This window comes from Trachemys scripta, chromosome 5, assembly GCF_013100865.1.
Source record: "Trachemys scripta elegans isolate TJP31775 chromosome 5, CAS_Tse_1.0, whole genome shotgun sequence".
NCBI classification, from domain to species: Eukaryota; Metazoa; Chordata; order Testudines; family Emydidae; genus Trachemys; species Trachemys scripta.
This window is the reverse complement of record NC_048302.1, coordinates 133,126,525-133,149,394: the sequence shown is the minus strand read 5'-3', so window position 1 is coordinate 133,149,394 and position 22,870 is coordinate 133,126,525. Positions and strand designations below refer to the sequence as shown.

The window sequence follows — 22,870 nt, the reverse complement described above, 5'->3', positions numbered from 1 at the left end:
ACTTAAGGTACTGGCGGGTTTGCTGATTAGCTCCTCTGCCCATCCCGGAGGGCCGGTCTGTGGAGCGGGGAAGGTGAGAAGGGCGGGTCGGTGGAATCCCCGTTCATAAGAGCAGGTGGGGCTGCAAATCCCTTTCCGAGGGAGGGGTGGATCAGGGCTTGAATGGGAAGAGACGAGGAGCACTAGGACCCAGGCGGGGTTTTCTCCTGGTGGTTCTTCCCCTTTCAGCCCGCACTGCTTGGTGCACCAGGACTTTCAGTTTTGGCCGTGTTGCTGTTGCTTCTTCTTTTTCTAAAAAAAAAAAAGTCTTCAAGTGTCAGAAACAGGATGGTGAAGATGGGGTGAGAGAGACGCAGACATGGCAGCAGCAAAGCGTGTTTTCCACCTCCAGCCATGTGGTAAGGCGCACGGACCCGAGCGGGGATGGGACAGGGGCGGCTAGTTCAGATCGCAACGTGTGTGTGTGTGTGTGTGTGTGTATGTGTGTGTGTTGGCAACTCACAGGCGCGATGTGCAATGTTTACCGGGGAGGGTTTTCCTGTATTGCAATGAGATGGGCTCAGAGGGCTTTAGCAGCCTTAGCAAGAGCGTTTCGTTTTCATGGGCAGCTTGCGACGCCCCCCCCTCCCCCCAAATTGCCCCCCCTCCCCCAAAAAAGTGTTAAGTTTTGACCGAGTTGCATCATTGTTTACAACCCTTTTGTTTAGAAGCGAGTCGTGGGTCCGAGGCAAGGTAGAAGAGACTGGGTTTGCAAAATGGAGCGAATTTGACAGCAGCGGAGGCTGTTTTAAACCGAATCGGTGCAGATATGACATGAAAATAAACAGCCACTTCCTTCAGAAGAGCAGGGGATAAATGAGCAGTTTCAAGGTTTAGGGGGTACTGTGGTGATTGCATAGGTGGTCATTGGGGAAGAATGAGCAGCGGGTGTCTCTTTAACTCAACTGTAGTGAGAGTTGGGTCTGGCTTCTCTTGAGAAAAGGAGTCCGCATAAAAGTTGTAAAATAACTTGAATCAATTTAACCTGATGGCCAATGGTTGGGCGTGGATGCATGTGTTGGGAGAACCCCAGTAATGTTTTCTGAAGAGTTTTAGAAAGGCTGTTTGGAAACCCATCGCTTAAATAATTTGAAATGCACTTTGGAATAAGGTTCTTCGCAACCAAATGGATGACAAATTTAATGTTGTGCAATTGTCCCCCCCCCCCCCTTTTTTTTTTTTTTTAAAAAAAGGATATCAGTACTTCCTTGAAAAGCACTATGGCTGCTCTAATGTTGCTTTTTATGAAAAATTAAATTGCGTTGGGTTTACAGCCTTTTCTCGATGAAAGTTCATTCTAGAATAAAAGGAACTGTGTAGTTCAGAGAAAGTAATAACACTATCTTGGAACCGGGACTCAAACTTTCCTGTAGATTTTTTGTTTTGGTGGAGTTCGTGTTTTTTCTCCTCAGTTCATTGGTGATCTTTGTGTACTGTATCTCGTTAAAAACTGCTTGACCTGCTTTGAACACCAATTTTCCAAAGAAATATGTTTCCTCTCTCTTTCTCTCTGGCTACCTACTCATCTCTTTCTCTACTTGTTAGCTCTGTTAAAAATCTTGTCATGGTTGTAGTTTGTCATGGCCAGCCTGTGTTAAATGGGCGTTTTGTTGGAGTTCTGCTGTTATCCAGATAGATTATGTTGGTGACAGAAGTGTGCATGTGAACAATCTCTATCTGATGGCATTTGGATGTTTTCCACGCTTTCATCCTCATCCTTGTCGATGACAGGAAAAGTTGCAGTGCTTGTTTGTATAGAAGTTTTCTATCTATCATTAAGTCTTCTAGCTGAGATTTGAAATGTGTTTTAGCAGCCCACTAAACAGTGTGTGTTACTTTTCCACATAGGGTCTGCAATTATGAAAATAAATGACTTTTACTGCACTCATGGAATGTGCTGTAGAGCATGTATTTATTTTGTACCTTTGACCCTTCTCGCCTGGATTGCTGGAGTCTGTCATGGACACAGATCTCAGGCCTTTTAAGTACTGTCATCTAACGCTGCTTTGAGAAGGATGGTGCTAAAATACTTAAGCCTCTTCTATGCTACAACCTCCACCATTCCCACCACCAGCGGTGGGCTTTGTAACTTAACTTCTAGTGTAGACGGCCCCGCTCTCTCCCCTGAGTCATGCCAGCCACCACTGTCTCTGAGCAGCTTTCGTGAAGCTACCATTTTGTAACAATTACCTGCGATGGAAAAATTTTCTTCTCCCTTGCTCCAAAGATGGACAGGTTTGAAGTCCAGAATTGGCAAGTCAGTCCTTGACAGCTTGAAGGTCTGATAGCCCGTGTTTAAACACAGTTAGAAACCCCGGCTTTACACCAGAACTGTGCTTCTGGCTTTCCAGATAAATACAGCACTTATTTGTAGTGCTGATGGGTCAGAAGACATTGGCCTTTAAAATGGCTTATAGCAAAGCTATAGTAAATAACTTGAGGGTTTCAGAAGTTATTAAACCAACTTTTATACACCGAATGAGGCTCACAATAAATAGGCAACCTGGCTTTACAAGCAGAAGGGTACAAAAGGAGTACTAGTGAACTTTTCTAAAATCACTTTTTCTAAACCGTGGAATAAACGAAATACATGATGCTTTTATTGACGCTTCCTGGGGATGATCAGCATGAGTAATGTGTTTAGCCCCGAGTCATGTCAATGACTTCACCTGACACGGTCATATATTTGTGTGTGATTATTTTTATATAATGCCTCCCCACACCCTCATTACTCACAATACATATGCTTCTAAGGGAGTTATGAGATTGTCCCTCCCCCTCACAGTTTACATCGCACACATGTGTGCTAAGTATATATGGGACAAAAGCGTTACACTATATTACATAAATTGAGCTTTTAAAAAAAAGATGCATATGACATTAACCTCCAGGGGTCTAGGGAGGTATTTGTGAAACCCAATGAATTCCAGTAGTGTCCTGTCAGCTAATGCTCAGGAGTTAGTCTCTGAACACCTGCAGTGATGTCCTGCTGACCAAGAATCCCAAGGATACAACAAATGTTTCTTTGAAGTCTTGCTTCCTTCTAGAATGTTTCACTGGGCATAAACATGTCCTATAGGGCAAACTGTTTGGATATTTTTAATGACACATCACTCGAAACTAAATCATCCGCCCTCTAATTACATATATGTAAAACTACCATTAATTACACCATGAGAGGTGATTTATGTGCATGTATACAGTATATCTGTAGTGATAGCCACATAGAAATAATATGCTAACTCCATCCCACAGTGCCTCAGTTTCCCTATGTGTGAAAAGAGGCATTGATATTTGTGTCCTTTTCTAAAGGGCTTTTTGATCTAAGGATGAAAAGTGCTAGATGGTAGTACTGTTTTGCCTACTCTACTAATGCTAATTTGCATGTAGGCTTGCAGAAATCTACTGCATCTGCCACTGTCGGAAGACCGGATACTGGGCTATATGGGCCATTGGTCTGACCCAATGTGGCCGTTCTTATGTTCCTATGTACTGCCTGTATTTGAAAAGCAGATGCTTGATGGCTTTGTGCTGAGAGCTATTGCAGCAGGTGGTGAAGATTTAGCAGAGGGCAGTTTTTCAACTTACAGCAGAATAGTTTTTTACTGGAAGCAAGTCTGTTTTGTTAAAATATTCCTGCCCTGTGAACAGGAACTGTAACCATGGCACAGTGCGGTTCCGTATCTGTCAACTCTACTCAGTCTACAGCTAGAACAATGTCTTTTTCTAGCTTCCAGCCCTGTAACCTCACCCGGGGTTCTGGGAGTCAAGCTGTATTCTTTCCTTCTTTCTCATCATCGTGTGTCACAGAGATCCTGCAGACTACACTGTACTGACAAACACCAGTGCAACCCCATTGTCATCAAATTAAGCCGAGTGCCACCTGTGCAAACCCATTACCTTCAGTGGGGTTTGTCCAGGCGTAACTAATTTTAAGTAGGTAAACAATTCTGTGGACAGGACACAAAAGGGATTGGAATCCAGTTCCCTCTCCCATGGTGAGGCTGGCTCTTCAGGGATAACTTTGTTTGTTTGTTTTTAAAGGCAAAAAACACTGAAAGCTGACTTTTTTTTACCCATTAAAGTACATGGGAAAACTTTTGCTTATATATGGACAACTAAGAAGTGTCTATGTTACACAAGCAACTGTCAAGTAGGCATCCCACTTTAAGGACTTTTTTTTTTTAAATACAGTAAATAACTTGCCTGTTGTGGTTCCTAGACGTGTTCTGGTGTGATGTGCCTTACTGTGGCAGAGATTGGCGTGGGGTAAATTAGAGTGAGCCTTAGCCTGCTGTCTCACAGCATGAGTATGGGATCCAACTTAGAGAAGGTTACAGAAGATGCCAATGGCAGCAGGGTGAATAAGTATTAAAAAGTTTTGTCATAGAGTGGAGTTAGCTCCCTCAGAGCTGAAACTTGCTTTCCATTATAATCTGATTTTTGAAATAACTCCTCTCCCTACCCTGCACCGACTGTCCCTAAGGTAGTCGGGTGTTGTATCCTGCAGATTTTCACACATCCCATATCATCCCACTGTCGAATCTTTCAGAGGAACTTGGGGGTATGGGGAAGAAATCAGAAAATGTGTTTTTAAAGAGCCCCTGCATACTGAGTAAAAATAGGGAGGTTCCCTTTGTATTTGACAATGGTGCTTTAGGACTGTGTACTCTATCACCAGTTCTGGTGCCTGCAATTCAAGAAGGATGTTGATAAATCGGGGACGATTCAGAGAAGAGCCATGATTGACGAATGGGTGTGATAGACTCAAGGAGCTCAATCTACTTAGTTTAACAAAGAGAAGGTTCAGGAATGATTTGAAGGAGATTAGCTAGGGGTCCATTAATGCAGGGCTATAAAATGAGGCAGTAGAAGGCTGAGAAGGATGCCTGGGGATTACAAGGATGTCCTCTCACACTTCCCTTCCCCCTGAGGCCAGGGAGGAAACGGGGCCAGGAAGCTCTCTGGATCAGGTCAGGGAGCAGTGAGGAACTGGGGGTGGGTACTGGTCATCTGCTTCCACGGAAGGACTGTGGTGCTCACAACTCAGAAGACTCTGTAAGTTAGGGACTGATGTTTTGTTCCCCCACCCCCAAAGTTGGGGCAATCCATCCTTTGTTTGGTGTCTTTTGGAACTGGTCTGTCTAGTTGGTAGCCCCTGTCCTGTATTCAGCTTGGGTGGCGAGACGCACCACTGCGTGAAAGTGGCAGGAAGGCTATTTTGCGTGACTCCCCTCCCACCCTTTTGTTTTCTTTCTTTACCCTAAAAAAAGAACAGGAGTACTTGTGGCACCTGTGGAGACTAACAAATTTATTTGAGCATAAGCTTTCGTGGGCTACAGTCCACTTCTTCGGATGCATCCGGTACGGCCCAAACAGTATTGTTTGGATTGTGAGCTTCCAAGTTATCCCCACTGTATATGCATGGGGGGAGGTGGGAGAGAGGGAGTCTCCTCTCCCATCCCTCGAGAAGCCGCCGTAGTCTGGCTGCTCGTACTCTGGCGTGGCTGGGGACAACTGCAGTACTGGGGGTGGTTTTCTCTTCTCCACACTGGAGAAGATCTCTCTTCCCCCTCCCCGCCCCCCCCCCCCAGCGTGTTGGGAGGCGCAGAGATGACCCCTGTTATAGTGGGGTCATGTAACAGAGCCGTACTCTGCAAGTAATTCCATTTTAAGGGATGCATATTTATTTCTGGTCTTCCCTTTATGATCTCTGCTATCCCAGATGCTGCACTCATCTCTCTCGTTCCCTACCTCTCCTTGAGGTTAATTGAGCCCCAGGGTTTAATATGCATGTATAACACAACAAACATGTGCACAGTCCATTCCAGTGGGAACGGATGGATTTTTTTTTTTTTTTTTTTAGGGACTATTTTATACTTATTGTACACAACAAACATACGGCTTGTGATATTCCTGAAAACGACCGTAGTACTGCGAACACTTCTTGAATATATTAACTGGCTTATCAACCCAGTGCAGAGCTAGAATTGAGGCTTTTTCTGTGCTGTCTCTTTGCATTTGCCTGGTGTTTAAACGTAGGCTAGAAAAGCAGCGTTTCCAGATACTTTACCGCGCTGTGTATCAGCATGCAGGGTGTTTGTTCTGTTTTATATTATTCCCCTCCAGAAAACTCTGACAGCCAAAGGTTGTTAGATTGCCTGTCCTACCAATACAAACCGTAAGCAATTATTCTACGCTCCATCAGTTATTCCAGACCCTACACTCTGCTCTTCAGTTTCCCTTCTTAACCTGAACTAACCCCCCCTCCATATCTCTCTACCCTCCTCCTGAACAGCCACTCAGGAGTTCATCTTAACTCTGACCACGTTTATTGGTTACATGCCCATGCATTTTCACAGAGAGCTACCCGGGTGGTGTTTGACAGGGCTGGGGGGAAAGGTTTTTGGGTTGGGGAGGGGAGGGGGACTGTATAAGTGGCCTGGGTTGTGGGGAAGCCCAGTGATTTTGCTGTGGCACACACTGGTGCCAGCTGGCAAAGGGTTCACTACTCTGCATGGGCGACTCCTAACAGGTCTGACAAACTCACTGCACCTAATGCCGCTTTCATAGTATTTATCAATCAGTGGTGTCTTGCAAGGTATCAAATGAAAGCTTGTATCACGCTGGTTATTGATCCCTTTTGCGAAACGTATGTACTGATGATATTTTTAAAAGTTATGTAGACCTACTGGAATTATGTTTTAAAGCCTGTCACCAGGTAGAGTTGACAAACCGGTTTCTTCCGGACAGGAGATAAGACCTGTGTCTGTCGAATGTAAATTTTGCATTGTAAGCTGCATCTGCATATGGCATAAACAGGGGGATGGGAAGACACCCGAGACTAAGCTACCGGGGGCTGTCGTCTCCCTGGCGTGCAAAGGCCATGAACTTTGGGGTAGAAGAGGAAGGCAAAACGACACCTCGTTTATCCTTCGCTGAGGAAGCAAAACGGACAGTGCTCGTTGCGTTCGTGAAAGCTGGATCCTGGCCAAGAGGGCTAGTGATGCTGCAGGGATGCTTTAAGTGAGAAACTGCTTTAGACAAGGGCTTAACTTGAACAGGCTATGTTTATGCTATAAGAAGTGTGTTGTGCTTTTGTTTTATTTATAGCCGGTGGTGGTGATCCTTGCTCGCTATCTCTTCAATCTTTACCTTTCTCAATGAACGCTGTATCTGTTTGCACTATAAGCAGCTTGCAGTGCTGTGGTGTTCTACTGGAGCTGATACTCCATTGAATCAAACAAGCTGGGGTGTGTATTGTCTCTTTGGGGACAGCTTACCTGGTAATTACTGAGAGTGTCTGGTGATGGGCTGGACCCTACAGGGAGAGGTTTTTGAATTGTTTGGGGCCTGGGTTGCACCAGGTGTTAACCTGCAAGGCAAAGAAGGGGCTCGCAGAGCCTGAGGAGATTGGGTGGGTGGCTAACAGACTGAGCCTGTCAGGGAGCTGACACACAGTTTAGTACCAGCAAGTCACTCTCTTGCTGGGGGCTGGGGGTGGTAGCATGATGACTCTCAGTCCTGGACACCTCAAGACAGCGTCACGTCTGCTCTGAGGTATTGGGTACTTGAAGGTTCCCCCGTATTGCTGGCTAATGCCCTGGGGAGCAGAGCATTCCTGCACCAAGCACTAGCCCTTGGATGGCTCCTGACTGAGCTGGTGGTCAGATGCAGCGGAGGACCAAGGCAGTGGCATTGGAGGAGCCCTACAAGGGTCAACGCCTTTGTGCAGCCGCATAAGCTTCCCCACCCAACCCAGGCCTCTGCTCTCCCCTCCATCTTCTCCTGCGTTCTAACCTCGTCTGCCTCCCTCGGCCCCATGTGCATCCCCGCTAAACCATTTAATCCTTCCTTGGCCTTGCTATCTCCAGCTGTTCCCAGGGTGCCTTTAGAGTCCCCTGCCGTACCCCGGCTACTTAGCCTGGCTCAGTAGAACGCAGCAGGGGAGTCTGGGAGTCAGAAAAACACAATCTCAGCCAAAAAAAGGGGCAAAAAATTGTAGACCAGCTGTATGTTTTTGTCTGTAGCTGAAATATCAGGCTGGCAGTGTTGGAAACGAGAAATACCTGATAGATCTGGGCAGTACCGTTGGTTAATCTTGGTCAAGCTCAATTAGTATTTGGTAAAACTCATGTCAGTATTTCAGTTTAGAAGTTCAAAACTGTCTTCTGTCCTAGATGCCATCAGAAGATCTTAGTGTGGCAGCCGGTGGCTATTTAAATGGAGGTACCCTAATAAATGTGAGAAAAACTGGCAAAACTGCGAAGAGGCAACTTTTATAAGAGATTTCTGGGCTAAAACTTGTAAATTTGCATGCCATGGAAAATTCAGCCAGCAAATCGGGAGACTAAATTCAACCATGAATGTGTGAGACGGAGGGTTTTTAGTTCAAGTGCAAATCCAAATGGACCATTAAGGATAGTGTCACTACCATAATTAAATCTTTAATTGAGGTTATTGCCTATTCACTTTTTAAAAGACAGGTTGATCAGGATTTATCTTATAGACAATAGCCTCTGCTTCGATTTTGAGCCCCTCTTATTTAGTGATGACACAAGGTGCTCAGGGTTGAACAAGGGAGCCCCAAAGAGCTGACCTAATACCCAGAAATGGAGATGATGTGATGTTCTGGGACCCTGAAGAGGAAAACAACTAAGGAGGTGTTGTGTTTTTTGTTTTTTGTTTTTTGTTTTTTTTTTTAAAACAAAAAATTTGCATTTGTTCATTTACATGTGGTATCGTGCGCAGAAAGTACCTGTACAGAAGGGACTTGAATGCAGGTCGCCGGGGTGTGTGGCTTTCACTTGAACCTGGAGTTGGTTTCAGAAGTGCGGCTGCCTCTAGGTAAACAGCCAGTGTAAAATCAAGCCTGAATAGAGAAGACATGTATTCTCCTCCTGTCTCTCTACAGCAGATCCCTTGTAGTTCTGGTGGATCTGGTCCTAGAGTGAAATCTCTAACAAACTCCGACTTCTGTTGAGACACAAATACTAAATACTCTAGTTGTGCGTATGTGGCCCCATTGTTTTATTATCTGAGCACCTGCTAAAAGAATTAATCCTGAGCTAGAAACAAATCTAAATTATATATTTTTTGCAAAATTCTCTCTCAATGGTAAACATAACCTTTGACTCTATGAAATGAATTTTAGTCATCATAGGGCATTTCCTAATGGACGTCACAAAACTCTCTCTTTACTGTACTCTGTCCATTAACCCTGTGTACTGTCAATAGCCTCTCTGCATCCAGGAGTTTCTGATTTGTTTGAGTTTGTGTAGACACAACTGTGTGTATTGCTTTCTATGCATAAAAAGGCTAGACGCCTTGCAGCAATTTACTATAAGACTGTATGTTACAAAACATCAGGCAAAGAACACATTGTCTGACTACAGTGGCTGTGTCTTTAAGAGATCTCCGCTTGATCTACCTTTGGCAGCAGTTTTTCCTCCTCTTCCTACATCTTCACATCCTTTTATTGTCATCTTTGTACTTCTGTCTGTAAGGTACAGTAGCTCTTCACTTCAGTTGGTGCCTGAATGCTACCAGGTTTCTTAAGGAGGAGCGCTAGCTTTCTCGATATGGTATCCAGCAAAAAGCATTAGCTCGGAAGTGCAGGGTCACTTTAATTGAATTGTTCTATTTTTCCAGAGGCAAATAGCTCTGAGAGACAGTAAACCTCGGTGGCTGCAGGAGAGAGATTCCAAGTTTAGGATAGCTGAACCTGCCGTGGAATGTAGATTGCTTTGAATTACTCAGCTTACTGGATCTCCAATATCTTCATTCCCTAGTTGTTTTACTTCTGCAAACAGTAATCTCTCTGAAAGCAGAATTGGAGTATATACCTCTGGAATCTAATGGGTCATGCTCTCACTCCACCCATTTGCTACTCTCCAATTGGAAGTGAGGGTGAAAGATGCACTGGATTCATTAATATTGGAGCCACTGAGGAACCACAAGCCATTGCCTCTCGTGCCACCTGAACCTAAGTGGCATTAGGAACCAAGTGCTCAGGCTTATTGAAAGCTTTAGGGAAAGCAACAAACAAGATCTAAAGCTGTTTGCAATTTAGTAACATCTTTCGTTAAAGAAGTAGTGCAGGTAAGTTAGTCTAAAAAAATCATAGCTTGCATAGAGGCACTGCTGTTGCTGGGTGATGGATTTAACCAGGAAATTTAGAAATCAAGTAATCTGTCAGCTCTTTAATTATTTAATCGACCAAAGTAAGACAATACTTGTTGTGTTTCCATGGGTTTTGCTGCTTGGTAATGAAATCTATTGCTTGTTTCTCGTGTTCTAGATGCCTGTGTGTTTAGGGATGCAGAATACCTTTTTTGATTCTAATTAGACATCGGTTTACTGTATGTATCCAGAAAACAGTTAAAGAAATTGCATGGGGAGATACTAGCAAGGAGAGATGTTTTGTCTAAAACATTGTAACAATCTGTCCTTTACATATTGTGAAGTGTAAAAAGAATGAATATATAATACTTTCATATATCTGTCTAAGATGCTGGTAGAATATCCCTGCTACAGTGGCCGTGTAACTGATCTTGATGTACTTAAATAAATAACATTCCAGAAATGAATATTGTTAGTCTAACGACATTCTTTTACCTGAATATCAGGCCTCCTTCTTTTTCCACGATATTTTTGTTGTTTTTGCTGCTGCTTCATGGAGGTTCATGGTATGTCAGGGTGTAGAAATTCTGTCTGTGTGTGGCTTGGTTTTGTTTGTTAGACTGCCTAGTTGGTTACTTACTATTAATTTTCCCATTCCTCTGGTTTATGTAGTTTTTTTGAATGTGCTGAGGCTGTCTTGTTTGCTTCCATAGGCTGCTTTCACTTTTATGGGCAAGGAGAAATTCTGCCTTTCCACACGCTGTAGTATTTTTCTTTTTTTTTTCTTTTTCTTTTTTTTTTTTTTAGTTCTGAAGCAGGGCTGAAGGTACTTTGGTCAGCTAGTCGGGTAATTCTGTCGGCACTCGGCAATGCTGCTCTAGTTTTGATCCTTTCAGTGTTTCCGTTATAAAACTTGTTTTACGTGGGTCTACAGACTGGTCACTTTGAGTTCAGTGTGAATTATAGTTGGCCACAGGTTCAGACCAGATGGCTTTTTTTTTTTTTTTGGCTTTCAGAATGTAAGTTGCAATAAAATTTATCCAGCCACAATTCTAGATGGAAACGCCTTTTGGTATTAGTCTCCCTTTTTTTTGTTTTGGCTCTTTGTTTTAATTAAAAAAGGTTTTTATTTTAAGAACGAATATTTCTCATTAACACATTATATGGATTCAAACACACACACCAAAAATCTGGGTGACTGTCATTTTACAAACTGTTCTATTCTGGGAGTCCAAGATGAGGACTTTAAGGCCCATATTTTATTTTAAACTAAACCAGACAACAGGTTTAGCTGTCTTGCACCACTGTTTTCACAATACTCAGAAACACAAAAGGAGAGTTATACAGAATGACTTCACTGAGACTTTCTCTATTGAGACTTGACTTGTACCGGATTGTTTGGAGGTGGTAAGCACTTGCATTGGACCCTGCATAGTAACAGTAGTGCACTCTGCCCATGGTGGTCTCTAATGTGAAAAAAGGCCCGTCGGTAAAATGGCGGCATGCCGTGACAAAATTGTACAGAATACTGCCAGAAGTTGGATATTCTCCTTGAAGGACCCCAAATGCCCAAACAAAGTCAGCTTTTTCCCAGCAAAGTTAAAATACCATTATGAGATTGATAGGCCTCTGTAAGTACAGTCACTGGATGAAAAAGGGACTTTCAGTGGCACGTGTGCTCCTAAGTCACTTAAGTGCTGTTGGAAATTCCGCCTGAAATGAAGAGCCTTAACTTGGAGAACGCCTGGGTCTTGTCAGATTGTTGTATCTCTGAAGATTGGGTTTTTCCCACCCTCCACATGTAGCATTATGTCTGGAATTCAAGCCACAGATCCCAGTAGACCGTGACTGTGTTTTGAGGATCTAATGAAATTGTACTGGATAGCAGCACTTGCTTTTCCTTTCATTCCGAGAAAAGTAAATGACCCAAAGCGTTTATCTGTGTGTCAGCCAAATCCCGAGTGATCATTGTTCCCTGGCTCCTCTTCTTTTTCCTGATCACCTAATAAAAGCGCCTATTGTGTGTAAACCCCACACAGTTGTGCTGGACAGTAACTGTTGTAAGAAGTGCAGGAAGTGTGGAAGTGCCATAGTTCCTCTTGCTATGGTGGGACCCGTCACTCTTGCATGACACCTGTAGAGGAATGCTGGCCAAGAGAACGATTTTTTTTTTTCCCCTTAAAGAAAAGAGTAGAATGTATTCTGCTAATTAAGCAGCTGCACGGATCTCTGATTCTAAAAAGGGAGTTGTTTTGTAATCACCTCTGGGAGGCACCCTTGCATATTGAGCTGTCCGGTGGGCTAACTTGATGACTCAGCTTGGGCAGTGTGGTGCTTCTGGAGAAAATCTATCAACACAGCCTTTTTGCTTTGTTCTGAAGGCTGGGGTAGCACTGTCATGACTGCAGACAGTGACCTTTTGTTAAGTGATTTTATTACTACTACTAAGGGGGCAGTCTAGCAAGCTCAAAAAAACCCCAACAAGGAACAGTAAGGAAAATGCTTTGATACCAGACAAGGCTGATACCCATGTTTGTGTGTGGGTGGATGTTTGCTTGTGATTTGTGCAGTTATGAGGAGGTTGCCTGATGCATTATTTCAATATGATGTTTTCTCTCGTCACAGCCAGCAGTTGTGAAAATCAGATTCTCTTCCCCCCCCCCCCCCCCCGGCACACACTCGTGGGTTGGGATTTCACACTTACCAGAAGGGTGTCCACAATGGATAAGATTTAAGAACAGCCTTTTTCTTCTTGCAGTGGAAATGGGGGATTTTAAAAAGAGCACTGAACATACTCTTTGAATAGAATCCCCAGTCTAATAGGTTAATGTCCAATAGACTGTAAAAATACATTTTCCCCCTGTATTCATATGGTAGACTTTGGGTCAAGGGTGTAACTATGGTACATGATGATTATGGTTGTGGGTTTAGGGCACTGGTTGCCTGCCATGTGCCCTTGAAAACTGTAGCTGCTTTTGTAGTGCACTTTCTGGGGTAGCCTGTGAAATGGGAGCGGATCGTTCTGAGACTCACTGAAACCTCAGAAGCGGTTTAGATCTAGTTATAGGTGAGGGAGGTCACTCCTGCAAGTGCTGGAAGTAGGTGCATTCTGTATTGGGTGGGTTTGTTATGGGATTGGAGCCCATTGTTAAGAACGGTGAGGAACATTTTGCATAAAGGGGGAAACCCCCTAAGGAAAAAGCTAGAGAACATATTAAATGAATGTAGATACGGCTGCCCGGGTATTCTATTTAAAAGTGCCCAAGATTTATTGAAATGTCTGTTTGGTTTTCAGTAACAAACACATTTAACAAGATCGGCCCAGTTCCTGCCATAGCCCCATCACTTTTTACCAGCCAAAAGGGTGAGGTGAAGGAGAGAGGTGGTGTGGGGGTGTGGCCTCAGGGGGAAGGGACAATATGGGGGCGTGGCCATGGTTCAGGCGCTGGTGGTCCCCTCACTTTTAGGGAGCTTCCATTGCCCTGGAGTGTACATGAACACTGCTCTGGGCAGGACTCATGGGAGGAGAGCTAAGGGGGCTTTCCATTCCTCCCCCCCCAACCTTTGCGTGTCCCTTATTCTAGGGCAGGGAGCTGTGATGGCCCTAGGTGCAAGTTAAGAGTCTAAGGAGTGCTCTTCACTTGTACCTGGCAGCCTGTGGTTCCAAGAGGCCGTTGATTTAGAGGCAAATGAAAGAGGCACGTAAATCCAAACATGTCTATGATTCACAGAAGGATCAAATGCTGTAATTACTTGTCACATCGTATTGGGCTATTCTAAAACCAAAGTTCTTTTTGGTCCATGGTTCGGCTGTCACTTAATTGGTAAATGTAAATAATACACTCCCTGCCTTTAAAATAAGGCTAAGATGCCTATAGTACTTGCATATAAATCACACTATGCAATTCTTTCATAGAATTCTAAGACTGGAAAGGACTTTGAGAGGCCATCTAGTCCAGTCCCTTGCCCTTGAGACAAGACTAAGGGTATGTCTACGCTTACCGGGGATCAACGCTGCGGTGATCGATCCACCGGGGGTCAATTTAGCGGGTCTAGCGAAGACCCGCTAAATTGACTACAGATCGCTCTCCCATTCCACTGGAACAAGACGTGTAAGGTAAGTCGATGGAGTCTCCCGTCGGCCCAGCATGGTGTAGACCTCGCAATAAGTCGACATAAGCTACATCCACTCCATCTACGTTATTCATGTAGCTGGAGTTGCATAACTTATGTCAACATAACCCTGTAATGTAGACCTGCCCTAAGTATTATCTAGACCTGCCCTGGCAGGAGATTTTTTTTTTTTTTTTAAACCTGCTCTTAAAATTTTCTAGTAATGCAATTCCACAACCTCCCTAGGCAATTTATTCCAGTGCTTAACCACCCCGACAGTTAGGAAGTTGTTCCTAATGTCCAACCTAAACCTCCCTTCCTGCCCATTGCTTCTTGTCCTAGCCTCAGAGGTTAACGAGAACAATTTTTTCCCCTCCTCCTTGTAACAAAATAATCTCAAAACACTTTCCAGAGTTAACGGGCAGACACTATTTGCATCTGCATACGGATCACTCACTGAAATGAGCCACCTCTGAAACAGAACACCTAACGAGTAGGTACCATGTTACTATCACGGGAGAGATGTTGCTAATGAGATGATGTAATGTTATTTGAGGAGGGGGGTGGGGTGGAAACTACCATCCTAACACATGCTGTAAGCCTCCTAGCATGCCAAGTAGGAGTGTGGTTTTTCTAGAAGCCTGAACAGACTCCGTGAGTTGCGTCAATACACTTAGTAAGAAAAATGTAGTGCATCTTCCCATCTTGAGTACTTACAGAACATAGCAGTTGATGAACAGTGCACAGCACCAAACTGTTTAGGACACAAAATGAAGACCAGAATATCCAGTTGAAACTGCAGGAGGAATTTGGGTAGGTAGAACATACCTAACATCCTACTGTTTCAAAGAATGCCATAAGGTATTTGAAGAGCAGTAGGGATCAGGAATGCTGTTTTATCTCTCTTCTAAAAGACTGCACCTCCATCAGCACATCACCCTCTCACAACAACATATTGGGGTTCGATACTGACTTGGATCCTGTCTTTGCTGACAAAGGGGTGGCTTTTAGTGCAGGATAACTAATGCACATGAGATAACTTGCTGCAAAAACACAGTGGAGACAAAGCAGTTTAGTTTTACCGCAAGGTAGACTAGGTGAGGTCCAGCAGGGGGTAGAGGTTGACCTTGCCTAGTGACCTCTTAGTAAACACAAGTGCCTTGTCCCCAGTGATTTTTAGCAAGAGGTAACTATCCCGTGTTTATCACACTGTTTAAAACAACAACAACCTCTTTTGTGTCAGCGAAGAGACAGTCTCAGAGGAAGAGTCCTACCTCTGAGTGACTAACAGCTTATTGTAGTACCTGAGTGTTTCTTGGAGGGCTCCCATCCAAGTACTAACCAAGCCCAACTCCTAATTTGTGAGGAATGAGGAAGTGTAATAGGAGAGAGCCGCCCAATTTTGAAACATGGTATTGCTTGTTGCTGGGGTGTGTGTGTGTGTGTGTGACTTGTGTTTGTCAATCCTTTTAGTTGTAAGGTAACTATGTACATTAGAATGCGAGACTTGTAGGACTTAGGTTCAAAGACAAAGTATAGCCTGTGAATTTTTGGACAATTTTTGTGGATATTGTAGAATGTGTATATGTAGCTGTCTCTATGGAGACAGAGATGCATACATATACATATCTCTAAATATGTATATTATAGACAAATAATATTGTTGATAGTGTGTTGCCTGTCTACAGATGTAGAGGATATAGTCCTTGCACCAATGGTTCACAATCTAAATTAGATGCATAGTATAGTCAAATATATAAGATACATAAGCTGTGGGTTGAAAGTTTGAGTGGCGCAGTATTTTAAGGTAAACTGTAGATTTGAAATATTTCTTAGACATTAACTGTTGCTGACTCAAGAAATCAGCAAAAATGAATCATAGAACTGGAAGGGACCTCAAGAGGTCATCTAGTCCAGTCCCCTGCACTCATGGCAGGACAAAGTATGATCTAGACCATCCCTGACAGGTGTTTGTCCAACCTGCTCTTAAAAACTCCAATGATGGAGATTCCACAACCTCCCTAGGCAATTAATTTCAGTGCTTAACCACCCTGACAGTTAGGAAGCTTTTCCTAATGTCCAACCTAAACCTTCCTTGCTGCAGGTTGTGGCAAGTATTTTCAGTATGGGATAGTGCTCTCATGCTGGTCAAGAGCCTGAAAATAATGTTTTACAGACTTGTGTCCAGCCTGTCTCGCACTTGAGTAAACAGTGCTACTGTACTGTTACCATGTTGACCCAAGTAGTTAGCCAGTGATTGGGGTCTTGCAGGTTGTTTCCATTTAGGTGGAGAAATTGATGGAGTCCAGTATTTTGTGTGTACACATCCTTGGTAAATAAGCAGAAATTATTAGTCCTGTTTTCTTGAGCACAGTATGAATCAATCAGGGGACGTTTTCTTTGCTCACAGTTCCAAAACTCTTACGTCCAGCACTCTGCCCTAAAAGCTCTCTGTAGGCTTTTTGCCTAGGGTCTTGCTCCCAATGCTTGTTCTGGCTGTCTCCTTGGCTTTCTGCTGCTGCTTCCCCAGCTTTGGTGCTTCTGCTGCATCTCCCGCACGCATACAGCTGCAAATGAAATCAGTCCTTTGTTCCCCTCTATTTATTATCAGACCCCTGGAAAAATCCTGGGATTGCATGGTGCAGCCACTGGCCAGGCTTGTATGAGGTCTAGTCCTTGGGTGGTAGTTTCCCATAGTTACAGCTACCTCTAAACAAAGGGGCATTTAGTTGTTTCCTCATTTTGCCTGAATGGAAGGCAGTCACCATGCCCAACAGCCTCAACCAGCTAGGGTGACTGCCCATCCCCAAGCATAGCATACATTCTTCAATAGCTGGCTTACTGATGAAGCTGTGTACTTCAGAAAGTGACTAGTGCTTTTAAGCCAAATGGCCCTGTGTTTTCAAAAATTACTGTGCATTTTCCATATAAAAATGAGGCCCCTTTTTAAGGTGTGTCAAGCAGAATAGCTAAAAACTGAAGACATCCCCTAAATCAGTAATAACTTCTGAAAATTTAGGCTGAAAGGTTTCCCAATTAAAGTTGAAGCTTTTGTCAAGGGTACCACAAAGGCTCAGACATTCAAGGAATCTGCATATTTTAGCAGAGGTTCCTTTTGTTTTGATTTGGTTGGTTTTATTATTTTTTTTAAAGTTGCTCATGATGATAGGATTCAATAATCTAATCATCAGAGACCCAACCATCTTATCTTGGAGGCAGTTTGCCAAAGAGCGAGTTTTCTAGGAGATCTGATATTAAAACATATCCTTGGTCAAAGCTAACTGCTACTGTCCGTTAATTTTAACGACTTGAAGCAATTTAAGGTAATTTAATGGCTTTTGAAGGATATTTTTGTGGTACCAAAAAAGCACTTATCTGGATACTCCATATCTTCTAGTGCAGGCAGGTTGGAGATGCCACCAATGAAGATGTATAAATATATACTTTAAAACATTTGGCATGCAGACATCCTGTTTCAAATGTGTGTGTGTATCCTTAGTCTTGTTTCTTCTTAAGAAAGCAATTCTTTCATTTTTAAAAATGAGGAAATGTGATATATCATTAGCAAAACTTATGGGAAAAACTTTCAGTATTTATTGAGCAGATGTAAGAAGTCTGCAATAAATTTTGCACATTGCTTTCTTTAACATGGAAGGGTGCATGCTGGCAATCCATTAGACAGAGAATTATGTTTTACATCAAACGATGCTTGGTTTGGAGGAAAGCTGTTGCCTCAGAAGATGCCAGCAGCAGAACATTTTTTTTCAATCTTTTTTTTTTTTTTAAAGTATCCAGAGAATGTGTGTTTATTTGTAATCTAGTAATATTGCGCAGCTCAAGAGAGCTTATTACTAACCTTGATAACAAGAAAGTTAAAACTGGTTATTAAGGGAATTGCTGGAACACATCTCCCTGAGGAATTTAATAATGGAAGATGGCATAATGGATTTTTGTCTTTTCATTTTGTTGTTGGATGCAAATGTAAAAATGTAAAAAATCAGGAAGTGCAAATATTATTGTCCTGATTTCTCTCTGCTGGGATTGGCCTATTCATCTTTATTGTGGGCTTTTCTGTTTTTGTTTCTGAGACCAAAAATCCTCAACAGCGACATAAGTTAGAATTTCCTACCTGACCGGCAGTGCCAGGAATTGAACCATCAAATTCTTTAAACTTTGTACATTATGTCTGAGTCATTGAAATGGCTTGAAGTCAAAGGGCGGTTGTTTTCCTGAACGTGTTGTACATCTTCTAAATCTACAGAATGGATATTAACGTTTACCATTTGCAGCTTTTGATTAGAGGGCCATAACAAGCTGTGAACTGAATATACATAAAATCTGTTTTTATATATATATAAATTTAAAAAGCAAGGAAATCCAAATACTTCAACATTTTCTAAATAATCCTAATTTAAATAGATACTCTCTAGGGAGCAAGAAGAGTTGGTTATGCATGTTTTTGACCGATTAAAAGATTTGAAAAATGAGAAAAACACAGTTAAATTGCCAAAAAGTTGAAGCGTGATTACTAGGGTTTTGTTGGCAACTAAATAGGAGGAAGGTAGTATTTTCCTTTAGTGAGCAAAGGAGCCAAAAACATAATTGTTTCTTCTTAGAGCAGCTAGAATAATCTACACATTTAACTATGTTGGAGGAAGAAAATATTTTTTTTTCTATTGATAGTCTTTCCTAAATACTGAATTTACTGTGTTGCTTACAAAGTCCTTGTCTGTAAAACTGAAGTGGGCAAGGTAGTTTGGAGTGTTGGTTGTGTGTTTGCTTGTTTTAAATATTCTTGAAACCATTTTTCTTTATGGATCACTGTATGTATCTCTCTTTTGTCTCTGATCTAATCTCTCATTTTATAGCACTATGCTACTTGCTACACAGATGAGGTTTTTCTTCTGAGTTTGCCAATCCTGAATCTAAAATTTAGGTTATAATCAGCAGGGAGGGAATGGGGGTAAAGAAGGACCACTGTCATAATAAGAATATGTGGCTTAAGGATTTATGTATGTGTAGGGTGAAATCCTGGCCCTACAGGAATCAAAAAACTCCCAAAAACTTCAGCGGGGCCAGGAGTTGACCCATAGTTTGGTAAACAAAGATAAAGGTAGGCGATTGAACCTTTTTTTATGCCACCACCCTAAAACACGAGGGAGTTAATAGTATTCAAAGACACTTTGTAGAAGAAATGAATGCAGAGGGTAGGAAAGCTGGCTTCATTGGTGGGATGGGTGCCATACGAAATAGATCATTAATTATTTTCTTTGCTTATAGGGTTTTAAAGCCCTAAGCATTAAAGTGTGCCAACAAAAACTATTTTGCTAAACATTTAGAGTAGAAAGATCTTCATAGTTTACTATGGAATTCTTAATTGCCTTGTTTGAACTTGAATCTCTTCATAGCGCATCCTCTTTTACTGGGGTTGTTTATATATAGGATTCTGCTCCTTTAATATCAAACTGGGGCTTATCTATCTTGATACTTGATTCTGTGTGGATTTTTATTATTTCGGTCTTTTTGTTGTTGTTTTTTCAGGAAAATGGTAAGAATTAATACATAGTAGACTTGATGGAAGTTTTAAAAAATGTTTGAAGACCCAACAGCAAGAAAATGATGGCAAACTGTAGTGCTAAAATCAATCCCCCCAGCAGAGTTCATTCATTTCCTTGAATGCAATGTGAGCCTTTCTGTTGATAACTCTGATCTCAAACAAGCTGATACAGAACTGTGGACACCTCAAGGGAGAACTTAACAGTTCTGTTACACAGAGCTCTTCTTCGGGTCTGTCAGCTTGAAAGCTTTCTCTCACCAACAGAAGTTGGTCCCATAAAACACATTGCTTCATTGTCTCTCTGATATCCTGGGACCGACACAACTACAACACTGCATACTGTTACTTCCCTATGCATCCGTAGAAGTGGGCTGTAGTCCACGAAAGCTTATGCTCTAATAAATTTGTTAGTCTCTAAGGTGCCACAAGTTCTCCTGTTCTTTTTGTTACTTCCCTGTATGGTTTGGATTTTGTTACTGTATGATTTAAAATATTTGCATAAAAGAGGACCTCTTGCTTCCTGATTCCATCTGCTTCTGCTACTTCTGTCCCCACCTGCAATCAATCTTTCCGCAGCTATGTCACAACTGGTGTCTGCTTATAGGACTATGATGTACAAGTAGAGATTTGTACCTTCAGCTGAGGTTCAAGCAGGAGACACAGATGGACTCTCCTTGCCTGTACCCTTAGTAGCAAAGAATAAAAGGGAAAAATATAAATTTGCTCATAGATGGTTTCTGTTTTAAGTCACAGGTTCAGTATTTTCCATAAGACACTGCTGGCTCTTTGGTGTATTAGAGGGTGACGTGAGAGGGGCATTGTGGGACTGTTCCCTATAGTATAACTGGCTAATGTTTCATTGTCAAGATTTAAACGTTTGAAGTGATGGTGCTGCCATCATTACCCTTTGAAGATTATTCTGATACTCTGCCAGAACCTTTCCATTTCTCGTGCCACCCTAAATAATTGTTCTCTCTTCACTGTTTACACCCTGCAAATACTTTTAGATGGATCTGTTCTGTCTGAGTCATTGCTTTGCTGTATACTGTATAAAGAAGTGTGGTAAACGTGTAAGGTTCTAGACACAAACTATCCGTAAACATATGTTTCCATATAATTAGGGTTACCATATTTCCACAATCAAAAAAGAGGACACTGGGGGGGGGGGAGGGAGGAAGCCCTGCCCCGATCCACTCCCTCCCACTTCCCACCCCCTGACCGTCCCCCTCAGAACCCCCCTAGGACTCTACGTGTCCCCTGACTGCCCTGACCCTTATCCACTCACATGGGTGGCAGGGTTGTAGAAATTTTGGTGGTGCCCAGAACCCACCCCCCTCACCTGCCTAAGGCTCTGGGAGGGGGGTGGAGGTCTAGGGTGCAGGTCTTGGGCTGAGGATTAGGGTGCAGGAGGGGTGCAGGGTGCAGGTTCTGGGATAGAGTTTGGGTGCTGGGTGCAGGCTCCGGGCTGGGGCAGGGTGTGGGTGTGCAGGAGGGGGTGAGGGGTGCAGGCTCTGGGATGCAGTTTGGAGGTGGGAGGCAGTGCAAAGGGAGGGGGTGCAGGCTTTGGGAGGGAGCTTGAGGGCAGGAGGGAGTGTGTGGGGAGGGAGTTTGGGGATAGGAGGGGATGCAGGGGTGAGGGCTGTGAGTCTGAGGATGAGGGGTTCATGATGCAGGAGGGGGCTTAGGGTGTGGGGGGATGAGGGCTGGGGCTGAGGGGTTTGGAGCATTGCAGAGGTTCAGGGCTAGGGTGGAAGGGCAGGGTAAGGGCAGCCTGTTTTCCCATTAGTGGATCGGGGCACTAGGACCCGGGGGCAGCAGACAGCAGTTGCTGCTGGCTCTGGCAGTACAAGCAGACAAGGGAGAGGCAGGCAGGGAGGAGGGCGGACGGGGGGGGTGGCAGGTGGAGGCCGGGGACCCATCCAACACTCCCCTGCTCCCTGACTCCCTCCCTCCCCCCCGCGCGGACTCCCCTTACCATTCTGTCTCCATGTGTTTGCAAAACACGCTGCCCGGTGGGTCGGTTTGGGTGTTACACAGGGCTGCAGACAGAGGGGGGGGACGGGGGGGGGCTCTGGCTGCTAGAGGCCAATGGGAGCGGGTCAGTCAGCCCAGCCGCCCAATCAGCAGCCGCACTCTGCATGGGAGGGAGGGAGGGAGGCGAGGGAGAAAAAACCCCCGGACATTTTAACCTTGTTACCAATTCCTCCTGGATGGCTATTTAGAGACGCAAAAGCCGGACATGTCTGGGGAAATACGGACGGATGGTAACACTACATATAATGAAAAGAGACCATACTTTGTGTTCCATCTTAAATAGAATATTTTAAATATTTATTAGACACAAAATGCTTTTAGGAAATAATCTTATGCTGAAAATGTATTGATCCGCTGGATGCTGAGAGAGAAAAGAAACGGGCCCTAATTCTGCAAACATTTATGTACATGCTTAAATTTAAGCACATGAGTAGTCCCATGCATACATTTTGTGCGGGACTGGGCCTATAATCAACACGTATGTCAACATTTTTATCTCACAGGTTCCTAAAGCATATTCCAAACCTATTTGGGATACAAAGTAATAAGCTGAGCCACTTCTGTGTGGGTGGTAATAGCTGTCCATTGCTACGCAATAGTTTTAAGACTTTACCCAATTGAAACCGTAGGACAAATTACGTAATGAGAATGCAATTACCGGAGTTGGAATTTAGCCAAGACATTGCAGGGTTAACACCCAACTTTTTCAAAACGTGCCACTGGACCTTTAATTACCAGGTTAAAACCTTGGTTTTATGACTCATCTGAAAAACAGCATTTCCAGCATAACTGTCCCCTAGGCAACATGCTTCAGCATTGGTTCGTTATTTACTCAAGGGAAATAGTGCCACCTAATGAAACCCTGCTCCTTATGGTAGTGCCCTGGCTTTGTTTCCCACCCAAGTAGTGATCAGGCCACAGTGCTACTTAAGTTGTGATAAAATCACAGCCCAGGAGGGATGCTGCAGATATGAGGCACTTTTAATATAGAATGCAACAGACTTT

The 22,870-nt window shown here is 43.4% G+C and overlaps 1 protein-coding gene across 1 annotated transcript in view; it reads left to right on the top strand.

Moving 5' to 3' along the window:
• Positions 1–224: 224 nt before the first annotated feature.
• Positions 225–22,870, top strand: part of SLC4A11 (solute carrier family 4 member 11) — a 148,760-nt gene continuing 126,114 nt past the window's right edge. The window contains exon 1 of the mRNA XM_034772551.1: positions 225–398. Coding sequence (XP_034628442.1) covers positions 359–398 — 40 coding nt within the window. The 5' untranslated portion in view covers positions 225–358. The remainder of the gene's footprint in view (positions 399–22,870) is intronic.